General features: G+C 43.9%; 1 protein-coding gene and 2 non-coding genes across 3 annotated transcripts; all 3 read left to right on the top strand.

Annotated features, from left to right (window-relative positions):
* The first annotated feature begins 3,991 nt into the window (after positions 1-3,991).
* Positions 3,992-8,289, top strand: LOC115117867 (small ribosomal subunit protein eS8). The gene is made up of 6 exons (XM_029646374.2): positions 3,992-4,088; positions 5,004-5,110; positions 5,456-5,555; positions 5,906-6,081; positions 6,691-6,820; positions 8,134-8,289. Exons 1-6 carry the CDS (start codon positions 4,085-4,087, stop codon positions 8,241-8,243), a joined length of 627 nt encoding a protein of 208 aa, XP_029502234.1. The 5' UTR covers positions 3,992-4,084; the 3' UTR covers positions 8,244-8,289.
* Positions 5,615-5,683, top strand: LOC115117871 (small nucleolar RNA SNORD38). The gene has a single exon (XR_003861748.1). It is a non-coding gene; the product is annotated as a small nucleolar RNA SNORD38 (small nucleolar RNA).
* Positions 8,290-8,532: 243 nt separating the features above from the next.
* On the top strand, positions 8,533-8,664 carry LOC115117872 (small nucleolar RNA SNORA35). Its single transcript, XR_003861749.1, has one exon. It is a non-coding gene; the product is annotated as a small nucleolar RNA SNORA35 (small nucleolar RNA).
* The last annotated feature ends 8,836 nt before the right edge of the window (positions 8,665-17,500 follow it).

The raw sequence follows: 17,500 nt of genomic DNA, 5'->3' as shown, positions 1-17,500 counted from the left end.
CACGTCTTCAATTTAAGCCTACTAGAGAGTGTGTTCCCTCAGCCCTGGAGGGGAGATAGTCATTCCGCTACCCAAGAATAGTAAAGCCCCCTGAACTGGCTCAAATAGCCGACCAATCAGCCTGTTACCGACTCTTAGTAAACTTCTGGAAAAAATGGTGTTTGACCAGTTACAATGCAATTTCCCAGTAAACAAATTGACAACAGACCTTCAGCACGGTTATAGGGAAGGACATTCAACAAGCACAGCACTTATACAAATTAATGATGATTGGCTGAGAGAAATTGATGATAAAAAGGATTATGGGATCCATAATAAACCCCCAGGAAGAGTAGCTGCTGCCTTGGCAGGAACTAATGGGGATCCATAATAAACCCCAGGAAGAGTAGCTGCTGCCTTGGCAGGAACTAATGGGGATCCATAATAAACCCCAGGAAGAGTAGCTGCTGCCTTGGCAGGAACTAATGGGGATCCATAATAAACCCCAGGAAGAGTAGCTGCTGCCTTGGCAGGAACTAATGGGGATCCATAATAAACCCCATGAAGAGTAGCTGCTGCCTTGGCAGGTGCTAATGGGGATCCATAATAAACCCCAGGAAGAGTAGCTGCTGCCTTAGCAGGAACTAATGGGGATCCATAATAAACCCCAGGATAAGAGCGTCTGCTAAATGACTTAAATGTAAATGTAAGAGTAGCTGATGCCTTGGCAGGAACTAATGGGGATCCATAATAAACCCCAGGAAGAGTAGCTGGTGCCTTGGCAGGAACTAATGGGGATCCATAATAAACCCCAGGAAGAGTAGCTGCTGCCTTGGCAGGTACTAATGGGGATCCATATTAAACCCCAGGAAGAGTAGCTGCTGCCTTGGCAGGAACTAATGGGGATCCATAATAAACCCCTGGAAGAGTAGCTGCTGCCTTGGCAGGAACTAATGGGGATCCATAATAAACCCCAGGAAGAGTAGCTGCTGTCTTGGCAGGAACTAATGGGGATCCATAATAAACCCCAGGAAGAGTAGCTGCTGCCTTGACAGGAACTAATGGGGATCCATAATAAACCCCAGGAAGAGTAGCTGCTGCCTTGGCAGGAACTAATGGGGATCCATAATAAACCCCAGGAAGAGTAGCTGCTGCCTTGGCAGGAACTAATGGGGATCCATATTAAACCCCAGGAAGAGTAGCTGCTGCCTTGGCAGGAACTAATGGGGATCCATATTAAACCCCAGGAAGAGTAGCTGCTGCCTTGGCAGGAACTAATGGGGATCCATAATAAACCACAGGAAGAGTAGCTGCTGCCTTGGCAGGAACTAATGGGGATCCATAATAAACCCCAGGAAGAGTAGCTGCTGCCTTGACAGGAACTAATGGGGATCCATAATAAACCCCAGGAAGAGTAGCTGCTGCCTTGACAGGAACTAATGGGGATCCATAATAAACCCCAGGAAGAGTAGCTGCTGCCTTGGCAGGAACTAATGGGGATCCATAATAAACCCCAGGAAGAGTAGCTGCTGCCTTGGCAGGAACTAATGGGGATCCATAATAAACCCCAGGAAGAGTAGCTGCTGCCTTGGCAGGAACTAATGGGGATCCATAATAAACCTCCAGGAAGAGTAGCTGCTGCCTTGGCAGGAACTAATGGGAATCCATAATAAACCCCAGGAAGAGTAGCTGCTGCCTTGGCAGGAACTAATGGGGATCCATAATAAACCTCAGGAAGAGTAGCGGCTGCCTTGGCAGGAACTAATGGGAATCCATAATAAACCCCAGGAAGAGTAGCTGCTGCCTTGGCAGGAACTAATGGGGATCCATAATAAACCCTGAGGAAGAGTAGCTGCTGCCTTGACAGGAACTAATGGGGATCCATAATAAACCCCAGGAAGAGTAGCTGCTGCCTTGGTGCCACAACCAACATCTGAGTAATCTCTGCACACCATGGAGCCCCAGGGTGATCTGGATCTCTGACCTCACCCTAGTAACGGGAGGACCTCCTAGGGACGTGTGGTCCGTCCCCTCGTTGTGGTCGTCCCCTCGTTGTGGTCCGTCCCCTCGTTGTAGTACGGTGTGCAGTCATCAACGAGCGAAGATGCTTGTGAACCCACAACTACATAAGTATTCAGACCCTTTACTCAGTACTTTGTTGAAGCACCTTTGGGAGTGATTACAGCATCCAGCCTTCTTGGGTATGACGCTACAAGCTTGGCACATCTGTATTTGGGGAGTTTCTCCCATTCTTCTCTGCAGATCCTCTCAAGCTCTGTCATGTTGGGTGGGGAGCTTTGCTGCACAGCTATTTTCAGGTCTCTCCAGAGATGTTCGATCGGGTTCAAGTCCAGGCTCTGGCTGGGCCACTCAAGGACATTCAGAGACACTCCTGCATTATCTTGGCTGTGTGCTTAGGGTTGTTGTCCTATTGGAAGGTGAACCTTCGTCCCAGTCTGAGGTCCTGAGTGCTCTGGAGCAGGTTTTCATCAAGGAGATTTCTGTACTTTGCTCCGTTCATCTTTAGCTCAATCCTGACTAGTCTCCCAGTCCCTGCCGGTATATAAAAACATCCCCACAGCATGATGCTGCCACCACCATGCTTCACCGGAGGGATGGTGCCAGGTTTCCTCCAGATGTGATGCTTGGCATTCAGGCCAAAGAGTTCAATCTTGGTTTTATCAGACCAGAGAATCTTGTTTCTCATGGTCAGAGTCTTTAGGTGCCTTTTGGCAAACTCTGAGCGGGCTGTCATTTGCCTTTTATGGACGAGTGGCTTCCGTCTGGCCACACTACCATAAAGGCCTAATTAGTGGAGTGCTGCAGAGATAGATGGTTGTCCTTCTGGAATGTTCTCCTATCTCCACAGAGGAACTCAAGAACTCTGTCAGAGTGACCATCAGGTTTTTGGTCACCTTTCTGACTAAGGCCCTTCTCCCTCGATTGCTCAGTTTGACCGGGCGGCCAGCTCTAAGAAGAGTCTTGGTGGTTCCAAACTTCTTCCATTTATGAATGATGGAGCTCACTGTGTTTTTGGGGACCTTCAAGGCTGCTATAAGGTTTTGGTACCCTTCCCCAGATCTGTGCCTCGGCACAATCCTGTCTCGGAGCTCTACAGACAATTCTTCATGGCTTGGTTTTTACTCTGACATGCACTGTCAACTGTGGGACCTTATATAGACAAGTGTGTGCCTTTCCAAATCATGTCCAATCAATTGAATTTACCACAGATGGACTCCAATCAAGTTGTAGAAACATCTCAAGGATGATCAATGGAAACAGGATGCACCTGAGCTCAACTTCAAGTCTCATAGCAAAGGGGTCTGAATAGGTAAACAGATATTTCTGGTTTTTGTTTTTAATTAATTTGTAAAAATGTCATAAAACCTGCTTTACCTTTGTCATTATGGGGCATTGTGATGTCATTATGGGGCATTGTGATGTCATTATGGGATACTGTGTGTAGATTGCTGAGGAAATTGATTTATTTCATCCATGTTAGAATAAGGATGTAACGTAACAAAATGTGGAAAAAGTCAAGGGGTCTGAATACTTTCCGAATGCACTGAATATATATTATTTGAACCATATTAATAAAATTGGAGCCAAGTCTCATATGCGCCAAAATACAGACCAGCGATGTGACCCTCCTAGTCTATCAAAAGCTTTTTCTGCATGGAGAGATAATACAAGGTAAAAATCTGTCATTCTGCCCCTGAACAAGGCAGTTAACCCCCTGTTCCTAGGCCGTCATTGAAAATAAGAATTTGTTCATAACTGACTTGCTTAGTTAAATCAAATTCACATAGCAATTTATGGGAGATACTATTTTGTCGAAAATAATGAGAAACGTTTCCCTGCTTCCAAAATCCAATTTCAGACACCTGTCCGTTGAATCACAGCGCTAATAATTTTGACACATTCAAGTATTTCCTGGGTGGTGCACCGTCTGGTCACACATAGTTGACGGTAGTTCAATTTCTCGGTTGCTGAACTGCATTTGGAGATATCCGAAGAAGAGCTGCTCTTACAATCTCGCGATATCTGACACCGTCAAACTTCCCCATGAGCCCTTGCGTGTTCTCTTTCTACCCGGCGCCTTAGAATGGGTACGTGTTTTCATCTTCTGGTCGCTGCGAAAATCCTTGTCCATCAGTTGTTTTACATCAGGACTATATCTAAGATGGTTTGGCATGTTCAAGTGTATTTTAATATCAAATGGTTATGTTGTTAAATTATACGGATAACACATTTGCTACTTTTTAAAACGGAGTTATTGTTTTACAATGTCTTGACATGTAACAAGATGGCGGCTCTCATGGGCTAGTCTACAGTTGACATGCAATTGAGCCTAATTTGCAACTATTTCTTGAATTGCACTCAGTCGCTTGTAATATTTACTGTTTCTAAGTCTAGTTTATCCCCTTAACGTTAATATATATTTTTGGGTTGCCTGGTTTGGTTGAAATTTTGCTTGCAAGTCCTCGTTAACTAGCTAGTGGTGTTGCAGTGGTGCAAGGCTAGGCCTTCAGATGTCTCCCACGTTTTCGCTCACGGAGTTTATTACTTTGCATCGCGACCAACTCTGCATTGTTACGAAGTTTATATCTACTAGACTGTGCAGTGTCCACTAAGCGAGATAGTAATGTTAGCTGGCTACTCTTTTCACCGTGACACTATGCTAATGGCTACTCACAGCCACGCTAGCGCAGGGGAACGTGCCATGTGTACTTGGCTGGCTGGTGGTACTGCAGTGGTTTCCTACCCAGGGACACCTAAGACCCCCTGGGGATACTTGAGAAGAACTGAGACCATAGGTCTTCTGGTAAATTGCACTCTATTCGGAGTAGTTGTGTGCTTGAGTGAAAATGATGACAATTAGGTTTCTGACATTTACAGTGCGGATAACCACCTTGGAGAACTGACACTCAAAAGCACGTTGAAAGTAACTGTTTTGTTTGTGTTAATTCGGCAGTTTGCTCCTTTCACACCATTGCTCTCGCCTCGTGTTTCTTGTGACCCAGGTATCTCTAGGGACAACTGGCATAAACGCCGCAAGACCGGCGGCAAACGAAAGCCCTACCACAAGAAGAGGAAGTATGAGCTGGGTCGTCCTCCTGCCAACACCAAGGTAAAGACCACTCCGAGTGAATCTAGTGATTTCTAGGGGTGGACTGAGTTATAGGAACCTCAACATAAGACTTGATGCCTTGTGATATTGCTGTGGGGGAATGGGCACTGGTTGCTAGTTCAACGGGAGTGTGGATGATTAGACATTGACCATAGGTAGGTCTGTTTTGACCGTTTTGGTTCAAAGTTTAGGACCTACCAATGATCCGGACTGTCATAGTTACACTGACACACCAATACTGAACAATTGGACATGTGTAGCCGTCGTGGCGCGTGTAGCGCAATTAACTTATTGCACATTTTTTGGTTTTCTACTAAAAACAAATGTTTTCCCATCTTTCCCTAGATTGGACCCCGCCGTATTCACACGGTGAGGACCCGCGGCGGCAACAAGAAGTACCGTGCTCTGAGGGTCGACGTGGGTAACTTCTCCTGGGGCTCCGAGTGTAAGTCTCTCGTCACTCTTGTTCTCTATGGTAATCGGTTGGAGGGTGATGGTGACGTCTTTCTGTGAAGATACCCATGTCCAGTTCTGCTACTGAATGCTTGTGACGATATTTGTGACTCTGAGAAAGACTAACGCTAGATTTAGTGATTTAAAACCAAACTGGATTGAACTCTTTATTTCACCCCCATACTACATTCTATTCGGGTTTTAATGCTACCTTACATCGAATGTTCGTTCTCCAGGCCACTCTTCAATGTTTCATACCTGTTCATTATTAACTTTCATACCTCCAGTAGTTTCACATTTTTTGCTACCGTAGGTGGTATTGACGCAGTCTTTATTCTTCAGGCTGCACTCGTAAAACCAGGCTCATTGATGTGGTGTACAACGCCTCCAACAACGAGTTGGTGAGAACCAAGACCTTGGTGAAGAACTGCATCGTTCTCGTCGACAGCCTGCCTTACAGGCAGTGGTACGAGGCCCACTTCGCCACTCCTCTGGGACGCAAGAAGGGAGCCAAGCTGGTACGTGCTAAAAGACCTCCTATGTGTTTCCTTACATGGTGAACTACCTCTGGCAACGCTCTTATGCTGGTATGTACCAGTCAACAGATTTGTGTCCCAAATGGCTCCCCTTTTCTCATACACTCTTTTTGCGTAAGGCAGACAACGACCGAGGCTGCTGTGGCCAAAAACGGTGCCCTTTAACTTTAGATTTGTGAATCGTTAAGACTTCGCTGTTTGGCGTTAGGAACACAAGTCTCTCACTTCCACCCGCAATAACAGCCGCTAAATATGTGTCCAATACAATGTGATTTGAGTGTCCAGATCCCTGTGAAACATTCATGTTTGTCCATAATATTGATTAGAATCTCTGGTTTTTCTATGAAGATAACTTTGTCCAGTTCTGCTACTGACTGATTGGTATGTGACTCTTGAGAATTACCTTGGATTTATTACAATACAAGAGAACTTAGTGGCACTAAATGTTTCTGTGGAATTGAATGTTCTGATATTGCAGCTAAATTACTAGTGCTGTTACCATGGGGATAGCTACACTTGGCAGCTGCTCTATTCAAGGTGTTATATTGCAGTATTGTGCCCATTTTTAATTGTCTTACTTTCATGTGTTAGACTCCAGAGGAGGAGGAGGTGATCAACAAGAAGAGGTCGAAGAAAATTCAGAAGAAGTTTGATGAGCGCAAGAAGAACTGCAAGATCAGCCCTCTCCTGGAGGAACAGTTCATGCAGGGGAAACTCCTCGGTGAGTCTACAACCTGTTTCTACTGGGCAGCACTGCCGGCTCGGGAGACTCTCTCTCCGGGCCTCGGGAGACTCTCTCCGGGGCTCGGGAGACTCTCTCTCCGGGGCTCGGGAGACTCTCTCTCCGGGGCTCGGGAGACTCTCTCTCCGGGGCTCGGGAGACTCTCTCTCTCCGGGGCTCGGGAGACTCTCTCTCTCCGGGGCTCGGGAGACTCTCTCTCTCCGGGGCTCGGGAGACTCTCTCTCCGGGGCTCGGGAGACTCTCTCTCTCTCCGGGGCTCGGGAGACTCTCTCTCTCTCCGGGGCTCGGGAGACTCTCTCTCTCTCCGGGGCTCGGGAGACTCTCTCTCTCCGGGGCTCGGGAGACTCTCTCTCTCCGGGGCTCGGGAGACTCTCTCTCTCCGGGGCTCGGGAGACTCTCTCTCTCCGGGGCTCGGGAGACTCTCTCTCTCCGGGGCTCGGGAGACTCTCTCTCTCCGGGGCTCGGGAGACTCTCTCTCTCCGGGGCTCGGGAGACTCTCTCTCCGGGGCTCGGGAGACTCTCTCTCTCCGGGGCTCGGGAGACTCTCTCTCTCTCCGGGGCTCGGGAGACTCTCTCTCTCTCCGGGGCTCGGGAGACTCTCTCTCTCTCCGGGGCTCGGGAGACTCTCTCTCCGGGGCTCGGGAGACTCTCTCGGGGCATTTTGAGTAGGGCGGTTTTAGGATCTGTCCATATCAGATATCTTATTAAAAAGGCAACTGATCCTCTATCAGCACACTTACTCAGAGCTTTGTGGATCCAGGCCTTAATTATAGTACTGCTCTTCAATTTGGGTCCAGAGCTTTGTGGATCCAGGCCTTAATTATAGTACTGCTCTTCAATTTGGGTCCTGGGACTGAGTACAGGCTTCGGTTCCAGACCACTAACACGTGGGATCTATTCGCGGTTTTCACAACTGACTGATTGGCTGTGACGGTGTAAGGCCGGAACAAAAGCCTGCACTCCCTGCAAGTTTCTTGGGATTGGATTTGGGGGTGCAGGCTTAGGTTACGTCCCAAATGGGAGACACGCTGGTACGTACTAACACCTGATTGACCCAATTTGATTGAGTTCAATTGAGTGCTGGACTGGCACACCCTGAAGGGACTGCATTACGAGGTTCATGATAAAGTCTTACCCGGTTCTGCTACTGAATCCTCGGTGATGTGCCTTTTTCTGATGGGACTTCTGTTAATTGCTAGTTGGTAATAATTGTACCTTTCTCTCTGTCTTGCCCCCCCCTTCTCTCCTTGCCCCCCCCCCCCCCATTAACCATCTTCCGTTTCCTCTCCCAGCATGCATTGCCTCCAAGCCCGGCCAGTGCGGCAGGGTGGATGGCTACGTGTTGGAGGGCAAGGAGCTGGAGTTCTACCTGAGGAAGATCAAGGCCAAGAAGGGCAAATAGAGCCGCTGTTTTGTAACGTCAATAAAAACACACATCCCACATCGTGGTCAACGTGTCGTTTCTTTCTTTACGATCTTCCTGGGTGGTTGACTACTACTGTAGAGTACGTTTTATTTAACTCTACTTACTGTTTTGATTCCTGGAATTCTAGTTCTGAATTTGGTCAGCAGACTGAGTCACGTTCAGATCTGTGCTGTTTCTAAAATGCTTGCAGTAGACGGCCTTCCTTTAGTGGTTAAATCAGTCTAATCTTCCAATAGGGTTTAGTTTCGGTGCGTTTTTGCTGCTGCCGCATTGTCTAGTGCCAGGTCTGCCATCTCCATGGCTCTCCTGTCTCATTCCAATGCCAAATCAACCTCCGCCACAGGCAGAAGGGCTGGCCACAACACTGGTCCCTCCCTTTCGTTGGCAGAGTACAAAACCAAAGGTTCTTCATTGGCATCTTGGTTAAATAAAGTGAAATGTTGATCTGATCTATTTTTCTGATTTTGGGGTGAAGTTGATTTATTTAACAGACTTTGGTAAATTGGGTAATGATATTTCCTAGTCGCCTTTTGCCTGACCTCCATTGTACCTTTGGGGGAGGGGGGGGGACTAAATTCCAAATGAAAGTTTACTGCATAGGGGTTTTCAGGACTTGCTAAAGTGGTTCACATGGAGTCTTTCAGAAATGGAATCCTGTCCAGTCTTTTCCCTGGTCTGGTTAGAATGTAGATGCTCGGCCAACACCTGTCTTACCATCCAAAAACCCGTTTCAGCAGGGCAGCCCCATTTGGGACATCTTTGAATAGTCACCTGGGTGGGACTTGCAATGGGTTAAATTAGTATCCCGTGATTCCGTTTGTGTTACCAGGTGGGATCTGGCAGATTGAACAACGGGCCATATAGGTGGATGGAGGATTTACCCTTGTCTGAGACCGCAGCAACGGAGTATTTCCTTGCTAAAGTAGTACATTTTCTTAATTGCCTGATTATGCCCAGCTCGTAGAACACCCCAAAAACTACTAAAGTCGTACTTTGAAGCATTTTAACTGAGGTACTTTACACCACTGGCTGTCCATGGGACTGATTTCTGTGTGAGCGAGTTAAACTAATGTTGACGCCCTACTTGTAGATTAGTTAATTTATTACGCTAGAAATAGTGACGGAACTGCCTTCTATGTGGAAATATTGATATAGTAACTATCATATCGAAGTAAATGTGGAGTCACAATGATATAGTGTGCGCGGTCCTCCTACTAGGACTTGGGAAACCGTGCAGTTTATTAGGCAACAGATGAAATACGTTATAATGAACTTCACAGGGCGGTGAAAGTATCGAGTGTCTTATTCTGGTGGTCGATGTTTGACAAATTAAAACAAGTATTCTCGCTCTTATCCATAGTAATGTTAAAGGATTATCAGTAGAGATGGAAACACATTGAACTTCAGATGTGTATTCTGTACATGAAAACTTAAAGCGAATAAATACGTAGCGGGATGTTAATATTGTAACGAAACAGCAGGGAGCGGGTCTCGTGCCCGAAGTCCAGCGCGCTGTCGACTGCGCCGCAAAAAGCACGCTTATAAACCCCGGGTCGTTACAATACAATGCCCTACATCACACTGGTTTTGATCCACAACAAGTCCGTTTGGTGGAAACATGTTTTATATTTTCAATAATGTGGATTTTAGAATATTTGCATGAAACATCGGTCACCAATTGGATGGAAACCTCCTGAGCTGCTATCCCACACATTTAGTCTTGTCCTGGACTAGCCAGCCTGTGGAGTCATACATTATACCAGCAGTACATTTGCAGTATTTTGTAGCAAATTTCAGTGGGAAGATGTGCAATAATTGCCTGAAGTGAGGGTTCCAAACCACAAGATAGTACAACTTAGGATATGTCCAGTTTAGTAGAGATGTAGTAAAACACAGGGTTCACACAGCAGGTGCTGGCAGTCTGTATGAACGACAGTGTCCTTACAGGGTAATATCTAATGTCCTTACAGGGTAATATCTAATATCCTACAGGGTAATATCTAATGTCCTTACAGGGTAATATCTAATATCCTTACAGGGTAATATCTAATGTCCTTACAGGGTAATATCTAATGTCCTTACAGGGTAATATCTAATATCTTTACAGGGTAATATCTAATGTCCTTACAGGGTAATATCTAATATCCTTACAGGGTAATATCTAATGTCCTTACCTGCATCTGCTAGATGCAGGTAAGAGGTGATACTGTGGGACTAATGACTACACCCTAGATCAGCTAGATGCAGGTAAGAGGTGATACTGTTGGACTAATGACTACACCCTAGATCAGATAGATGCAGGCAAGACTGGACTAATGATTACACCCTAGATCAGCTAGATGCAGGTAAGAGGTGATACTGTTGGACTAATGACTACACCCTAGATCAGATAGATGCAGGTAAGAGGTGATACTGTTGGACTAATGACTACACCCTAGATCAGCTAGATGCAGGTAAGAGGTGATACTGTTGGACTAATGACTACACCCTAGATCTGCTAGATGCAGGTAAGAGGTGATACTGTTGGACTAATGATTACACCCTAGATCAGCTAGATGCAGGTAAGAGGTGATACTGTGGGACTAATGACTACACCCTAGATCAGATAGATGCAGGTAAGACTGGACTAATGACTACACCCTAGATCAGATAGATGCAGGTAAGAGGTGATACTGTGGGACTAATGACTACACCCTAGATCAGATAGATGCAGGTAAGAGGTGATACTGTTGGACTAATGACTACACCCTAGATCAGCTAGATGCAGGTAAGAGGTGATACTGTTGGACTAATGATTACACCCTAGATCAGCTAGATGCAGGTAAGAGGTGATAGGCCAGGTTGTAGCAACCCCATGATGAGTACAGGGAACAGTAGAGTATCATGTAGTAACCTAAACCTATTGATGTTACATTGACCTGGGTGGATATGAATGACAGTAACCTAAACCTGTCACTGTTACATTGAACTGGGTGGATATGAATGACAGTAACCTAAACCTGTCACTGTTACATTGAACTGGGTGAATATGAATGACAGTAACCTAAACCTATTGATGTTACATTGAACTGGGTGAATATGAATGACAGTAACCTAAACCTGTCACTGTTACATTGAACTGGGTGAATGACAGTAACCTAAACCTGTCACTGTTACATTGAACTGGGTGAATATGAATGACAGTAACCTAAACCTGTCACTGTTACATTGAACTGGGTGAATGACAGTAACCTAAACCTGTCACTGTTACATTGAACTGGGTGAATATGAATGACAGTAACCTAAACCTGTCACTGTTACATTGAACTGGGTGAATATGAATGACAGTAACCTAAACCTGTCACTGTTACATTGAACTGGGTGAATATGAATGACAGTAACCTAACCCTGTCACTGTTACATTGAACTGGGTGAATATGAATGACAGTAACCTAAACCTGTCACTGTTACATTGAACTGGGTGAATGACAGTAACCTAAACCTGTCACTGTTACATTGAACTGGGTGAATATGAATGACAGTAACCTAAACCTGTCACTGTTACATTGAACTGGGTGAATATGAATGACAGTAACCTAACCCTGTCACTGTTACATTGAACTGGGTGAATGACAGTAACCTAAACCTGTCACTGTTACATTGAACTGGGTGAATATGAATGACAGTAACCTAAACCTGTCACTGTTACATTGAACTGGGTGGATATGAATGACAGTAACCTAAACCTGTCACTGTTACATTGAACTGGGTGAATGACAGTAACCTAAACCTGTCACTGTTACATTGAACTGGGTGAATGACAGTAACCTAAACCTGTCACTGTTACATTGAACTGGGTGAATATGAATGACAGTAACCTAAACCTGTCACTGTTACATTGAGCTGGGTGAATGACAGTAACCTAAACCTGTCACTGTTACTTTGAACTGGGTGAATATGACTGACAGTAACCTAAACCTATCACTGTTACATTGAACTGGGTGAATGACAGTAACCTAAACCTGTCACTGTTACATTGAACTGGGTGGATATGAATGACAGTAACCTAAACCTATTGATGTTACATTGAACTGGGTGGATATGAATGACAGTAACCTAAACCTGTCACTGTTACATTGAACTGGGTGAATATGAATGACAGTAACCTAAACCTATCACTGTTACATTGAACTGGGTGAATGACAGTAACCTAAACCTGTCACTGTTACATTGAACTGGGTGAATATGAATGACAGTAACCTAAACCTGTCACTGTTACATTGAACTGGGTGAATATGAATGACAGTAACCTAAACCTATCACTGTTACATTGAACTGGGTGAATGACAGTAACCTAAACCTGTCACTTACATTGAACTGGGTGAATGACAGTAACCTAAACCTGTCACTGTTACATTGAACTGGGTGAATATGAATGACAGTAACCTAAACCTGTCACTGTTACATTGAACTGGGTGAATGACAGTAACCTAAACCTGTCACTGTTACATTGAACTGGGTGAATGACAGTAACCTAAACCTGTCACTGTTACATTGAACTGGGTGAATATGAATGACAGTAACCTAAACCTGTCACTGTTACATTGAACTGGGTGAATATGAATGACAGTAACCTAAACCTGTCACTGTTACATTGAACTGGATGAATATTAATGACAGTAACCTAACCCTGTCACTGTTACATTGAACTGGGTGAATATGAATGACAGTAACCTAAACCTGTCACTGTTACATTGAACTGGGTGAATATTAATGACAGTAACCTAAACCTGTCACTGTTACATTGAACTGGGTGAATATGAATGACAGTAACCTAAACCTGTCACTGTTACATTGAACTGGGTGAATATGAATGACAGTAACCTAAACCTGTCACTGTTACATTGAACTGGGTGAATATGAATGACAGTAACCTAAACCTGTCACTGTTACATTGAACTGGGTGAATGACAGTAACCTAAACCTGTCACTGTTACATTGAACTGGGTGAATATGAATGACAGTAACCTAAACCTGTCACTGTTACATTGACCTGGGTGGATATGAATGACAGTAACCTAAACCTGTCACTGTTACATTGAACTGGGTGAATATGAATGACAGTAACCTAAACCTGTCACTGTTACATTGAACTGGGTGAATGACAGTAACCTAAACCTGTCACTGTTACATTGACCTGGGTGAATGACAGTAACCTAAACCTATCACTGTTACATTGAACTGGGTGGATATGAATGACAGTAACCTAAACCTGTCACTGTTACATTGAACTGGGTGAATATGAATGACAGTAACCTAAACCTGTCACTGTTACATTGAACTGGGTGAATGACAGTAACCTAAACCTGTCACTGTTACATTGACCTGGGTGGATATGAATGACAGTAACCTAAACCTGTCACTGTTACATTGAACTGGGTGAATGACAGTAACCTAAACCTGTCATTGTTACATTGAACTTGGTGAATATGAATGACAGTAACCTAAACCTGTCACTGTTACATTGAACTGGGTGAATGACAGTAACCTAAACCTGTCACTGTTACATTGAACTGGGTGAATATGAATTACAGTAACCTAAACCTGTCACTGTTACATTGAGCTGGGTGAATGACAGTAACCTAAACCTGTCACTGTTACATTGAACTGGGTGAATATGACTGACAGTAACCTAACCCTGTCACTGTTACATTGAACTGGGTGGATATGAATGACAGTAACCTAAACCTGTCACTGTTACATTGAACTGGGTGAATATGAATGACAGTAACCTAAACCTGTCACTGTTACATTGAACTGGGTGGATATGAATGACAGTAACCTAAACCTGTCACTGTTACATTGAACTGGGTGAATGACAGTAACCTAAACCTGTCACTGTTACATTGAACTGGGTGAATATGAATGACAGTAACCTAAACCTGTCACTGTTACATTGAACTGGATGAATATTAATGACAGTAACCTAACCCTGTCACTGTTACATTGAACTGGGTGAATATGAATGACAGTAACCTAAACCTGTCACTGTTACATTGAACTGGGTGAATATTAATGACAGTAACCTAAACCTGTCACTGTTACATTGAACTGGGTGAATATGAATGACAGTAACCTAAACCTGTCACTGTTACATTGAACTGGGTGAATATGAATGACAGTAACCTAAACCTGTCACTGTTACATTGAACTGGGTGAATATGAATGACAGTAACCTAAACCTGTCACTGTTACATTGAACTGGGTGAATGACAGTAACCTAAACCTGTCACTGTTACATTGAACTGGGTGAATATGAATGACAGTAACCTAAACCTGTCACTGTTACATTGACCTGGGTGGATATGAATGACAGTAACCTAAACCTGTCACTGTTACATTGAACTGGGTGAATATGAATGACAGTAACCTAAACCTGTCACTGTTACATTGAACTGGGTGAATGACAGTAACCTAAACCTGTCACTGTTACATTGACCTGGGTGAATGACAGTAACCTAAACCTATCACTGTTACATTGAACTGGGTGGATATGAATGACAGTAACCTAAACCTGTCACTGTTACATTGAACTGGGTGAATATGAATGACAGTAACCTAAACCTGTCACTGTTACATTGAACTGGGTGAATGACAGTAACCTAAACCTGTCACTGTTACATTGACCTGGGTGGATATGAATGACAGTAACCTAAACCTGTCACTGTTACATTGAACTGGGTGAATGACAGTAACCTAAACCTGTCATTGTTACATTGAACTTGGTGAATATGAATGACAGTAACCTAAACCTGTCACTGTTACATTGAACTGGGTGAATGACAGTAACCTAAACCTGTCACTGTTACATTGAACTGGGTGAATATGAATTACAGTAACCTAAACCTGTCACTGTTACATTGAGCTGGGTGAATGACAGTAACCTAAACCTGTCACTGTTACATTGAACTGGGTGAATATGACTGACAGTAACCTAACCCTGTCACTGTTACATTGAACTGGGTGGATATGAATGACAGTAACCTAAACCTGTCACTGTTACATTGAACTGGGTGAATATGAATGACAGTAACCTAAACCTGTCACTGTTACATTGAACTGGGTGGATATGAATGACAGTAACCTAAACCTGTCACTGTTACATTGAACTGGGTGAATATGAATGACAGTAACCTAAACCTGTCACTGTTACATTGAACTGGGTGGATATGAATGACAGTAACCTAAACCTGTCACTGTTACATTGAACTGGGTGAATATGAATGACAGTAACCTAAACCTGTCACTGTTACATTGAACTGGGTGAATATGAATGACAGTAACCTAAACCTATCACTGTTACATTGAACTGGGTGAATGACAGTAACCTAAACCTGTCACTGTTACATTGAACTGGGTGAATGACAGTAACCTAAACCTGTCACTGTTACATTGAACTGGGTGAATATGAATGACAGTAACCTAAACCTGTCACTGTTACATGTGAAGACATCAACACTATCAAAGAACACATATGGAGTCATGTAGTAACCAAAAAAAGTGTTAAACAAATCAGATTCTTCAAAGTAGCCACCCTTTGCCTTGACAGCTTTGCACACTTGGCATTCTCTCAACCAGCTTCATGAGTTAGTCACCTGGAATGCATTTCAAATAACAGGTGTGCCTTGGTAAAGGTTAATTTGTGGAATTTCTTTCTGTAATTCATTTGTGCCAATCAGTTGTGTTGTGCCATGGTAGGGGTGGTATACAGAAGATAGCCCTATCTGGTAAAATACCAACTCCATGTTAGGCAAAGAACAGCTCAAATAAGCAAAGAGAAATGACAGTCCATCATTACTTAATGACATGAAGGTCAGTCAATCTGGAAAATTTCAAGAACTTTTCAAGTTTATTCAAGTGCAGTCGTAAAAACCATGAAGCACTATGAGGACCACCACAGGAAGGAAGACCCAGAGTTACCTCTGCTGCAGAGGATAAGTTCATTAGAGTTATCAGCCTCAGAAGTTGCAGCCCAAATAAATGCTTCACAGAGTTCAAGTAACAGACACATCTCAACATCAACTGTTCAGAGGAGACTGTGTGAATCAGGCCTTTATGGTCGAATTGCTGCAAAGAATCCATTATATACAGTTGAAGTCGGAAGCTTACATACACCTCAGCCAAATACATTGAAACTCAGTTTTTTACAATTCCTGACATTTAATCCTAGTAAAAATTCCCTGTCTTAGGTCAGTTAGGATCACCACTTTATTTTAAGAATGTGAAATGTCAGAATAATGGTAGAGAGATTTATTTCATCACATTCCCAGTGGGTCAGAAGTTTACAGACACTCAATTAGTAGTTGGTAACATTGCCTTTAAATTGTTGAACTTGGGTCAAACACTTCCCACAATAAATTGGGTGAATTTTGGCCCATTCCTCATGACAGAGCTGGTGTAACTGAGTCAGGTTTGTAGGCCTCCTTGCTAGCACACACTTTTTCAGTTCTGCCCACAAATGTTCTATAGGGTTGAGGTCAGGGCTTTGTGATGGCCACTCCAATACCTTGACTTTGTTGTCCTTAAGCCATTTTGCCACAACTTTCGAAGTATGCTTGGGGTCATTGTCCATTTGGAATACCCATTTGCGACCAAGCTTTAACTTGAGTTGTCGCTTCAATATATCCACATCATTTGCCATCTATTTTGTGAAGTGCACCAGTTCCTCCTGCAGCAAAGCATCCCACAACATGATGCTGCCACCCCCGTGCTTCACGGTTGGGATGGTGTTCTTCGGCTTGCAAGCCTCCCCCTTTTTCCTCCAAACATAATGATGGTCATTATGGCCAAACAGTTCTACTTTTGTTTCATCAGACCAGAGGACATTTCTCCAAAAAGTATGATCTTTGTCCCCATGTGCAGTTGCAAACCGTAGTCTGGCTTTTTAATGGCAGTTTTGGAGCAGTGGCTTCTTCCTTGCTGAGCGGCCTTTCAGGTTATGTTGATATAGGACTCGTTTTACTGTGGATATAGATACTTTTGTACCTGTTTCCTCCAGCATCTTCACAAGGTCCATTGCTGTTATTCTGGGATTGATTTGCACATTTCGTACCAAAGTACGTTCATCTCTAGGAGACAGAACACGTCTCCTTCCTGAGCAGAATGACGGCTGCGTGGTCCCATGGTGTTTATACTTGCGTACTATAGTACAGATGAACGTGGAAATTGATCCCAAGGATGAACCAGACTTCTGG

Source organism: Oncorhynchus nerka, linkage group LG20, assembly GCF_034236695.1.
Source record: "Oncorhynchus nerka isolate Pitt River linkage group LG20, Oner_Uvic_2.0, whole genome shotgun sequence".
NCBI lineage: Eukaryota > Metazoa > Chordata > Actinopteri > Salmoniformes > Salmonidae > Oncorhynchus > Oncorhynchus nerka.
Note: the sequence above shows the minus strand (reverse complement) of the source record. Positions and strands in the feature narration are given on the sequence as shown.

Coding starts and splice junctions, on each gene's coding strand:
- LOC115117867 (XM_029646374.2), top strand. Junction 5,111..5,455: donor GTCCTCCTGCCAACACCAAG/GTAAAGACCACT, acceptor ATCTTTCCCTAG/ATTGGACCCCGCCGTATTCA. Junction 5,556..5,905: donor CTTCTCCTGGGGCTCCGAGT/GTAAGTCTCTCG, acceptor TTTATTCTTCAG/GCTGCACTCGTAAAACCAGG.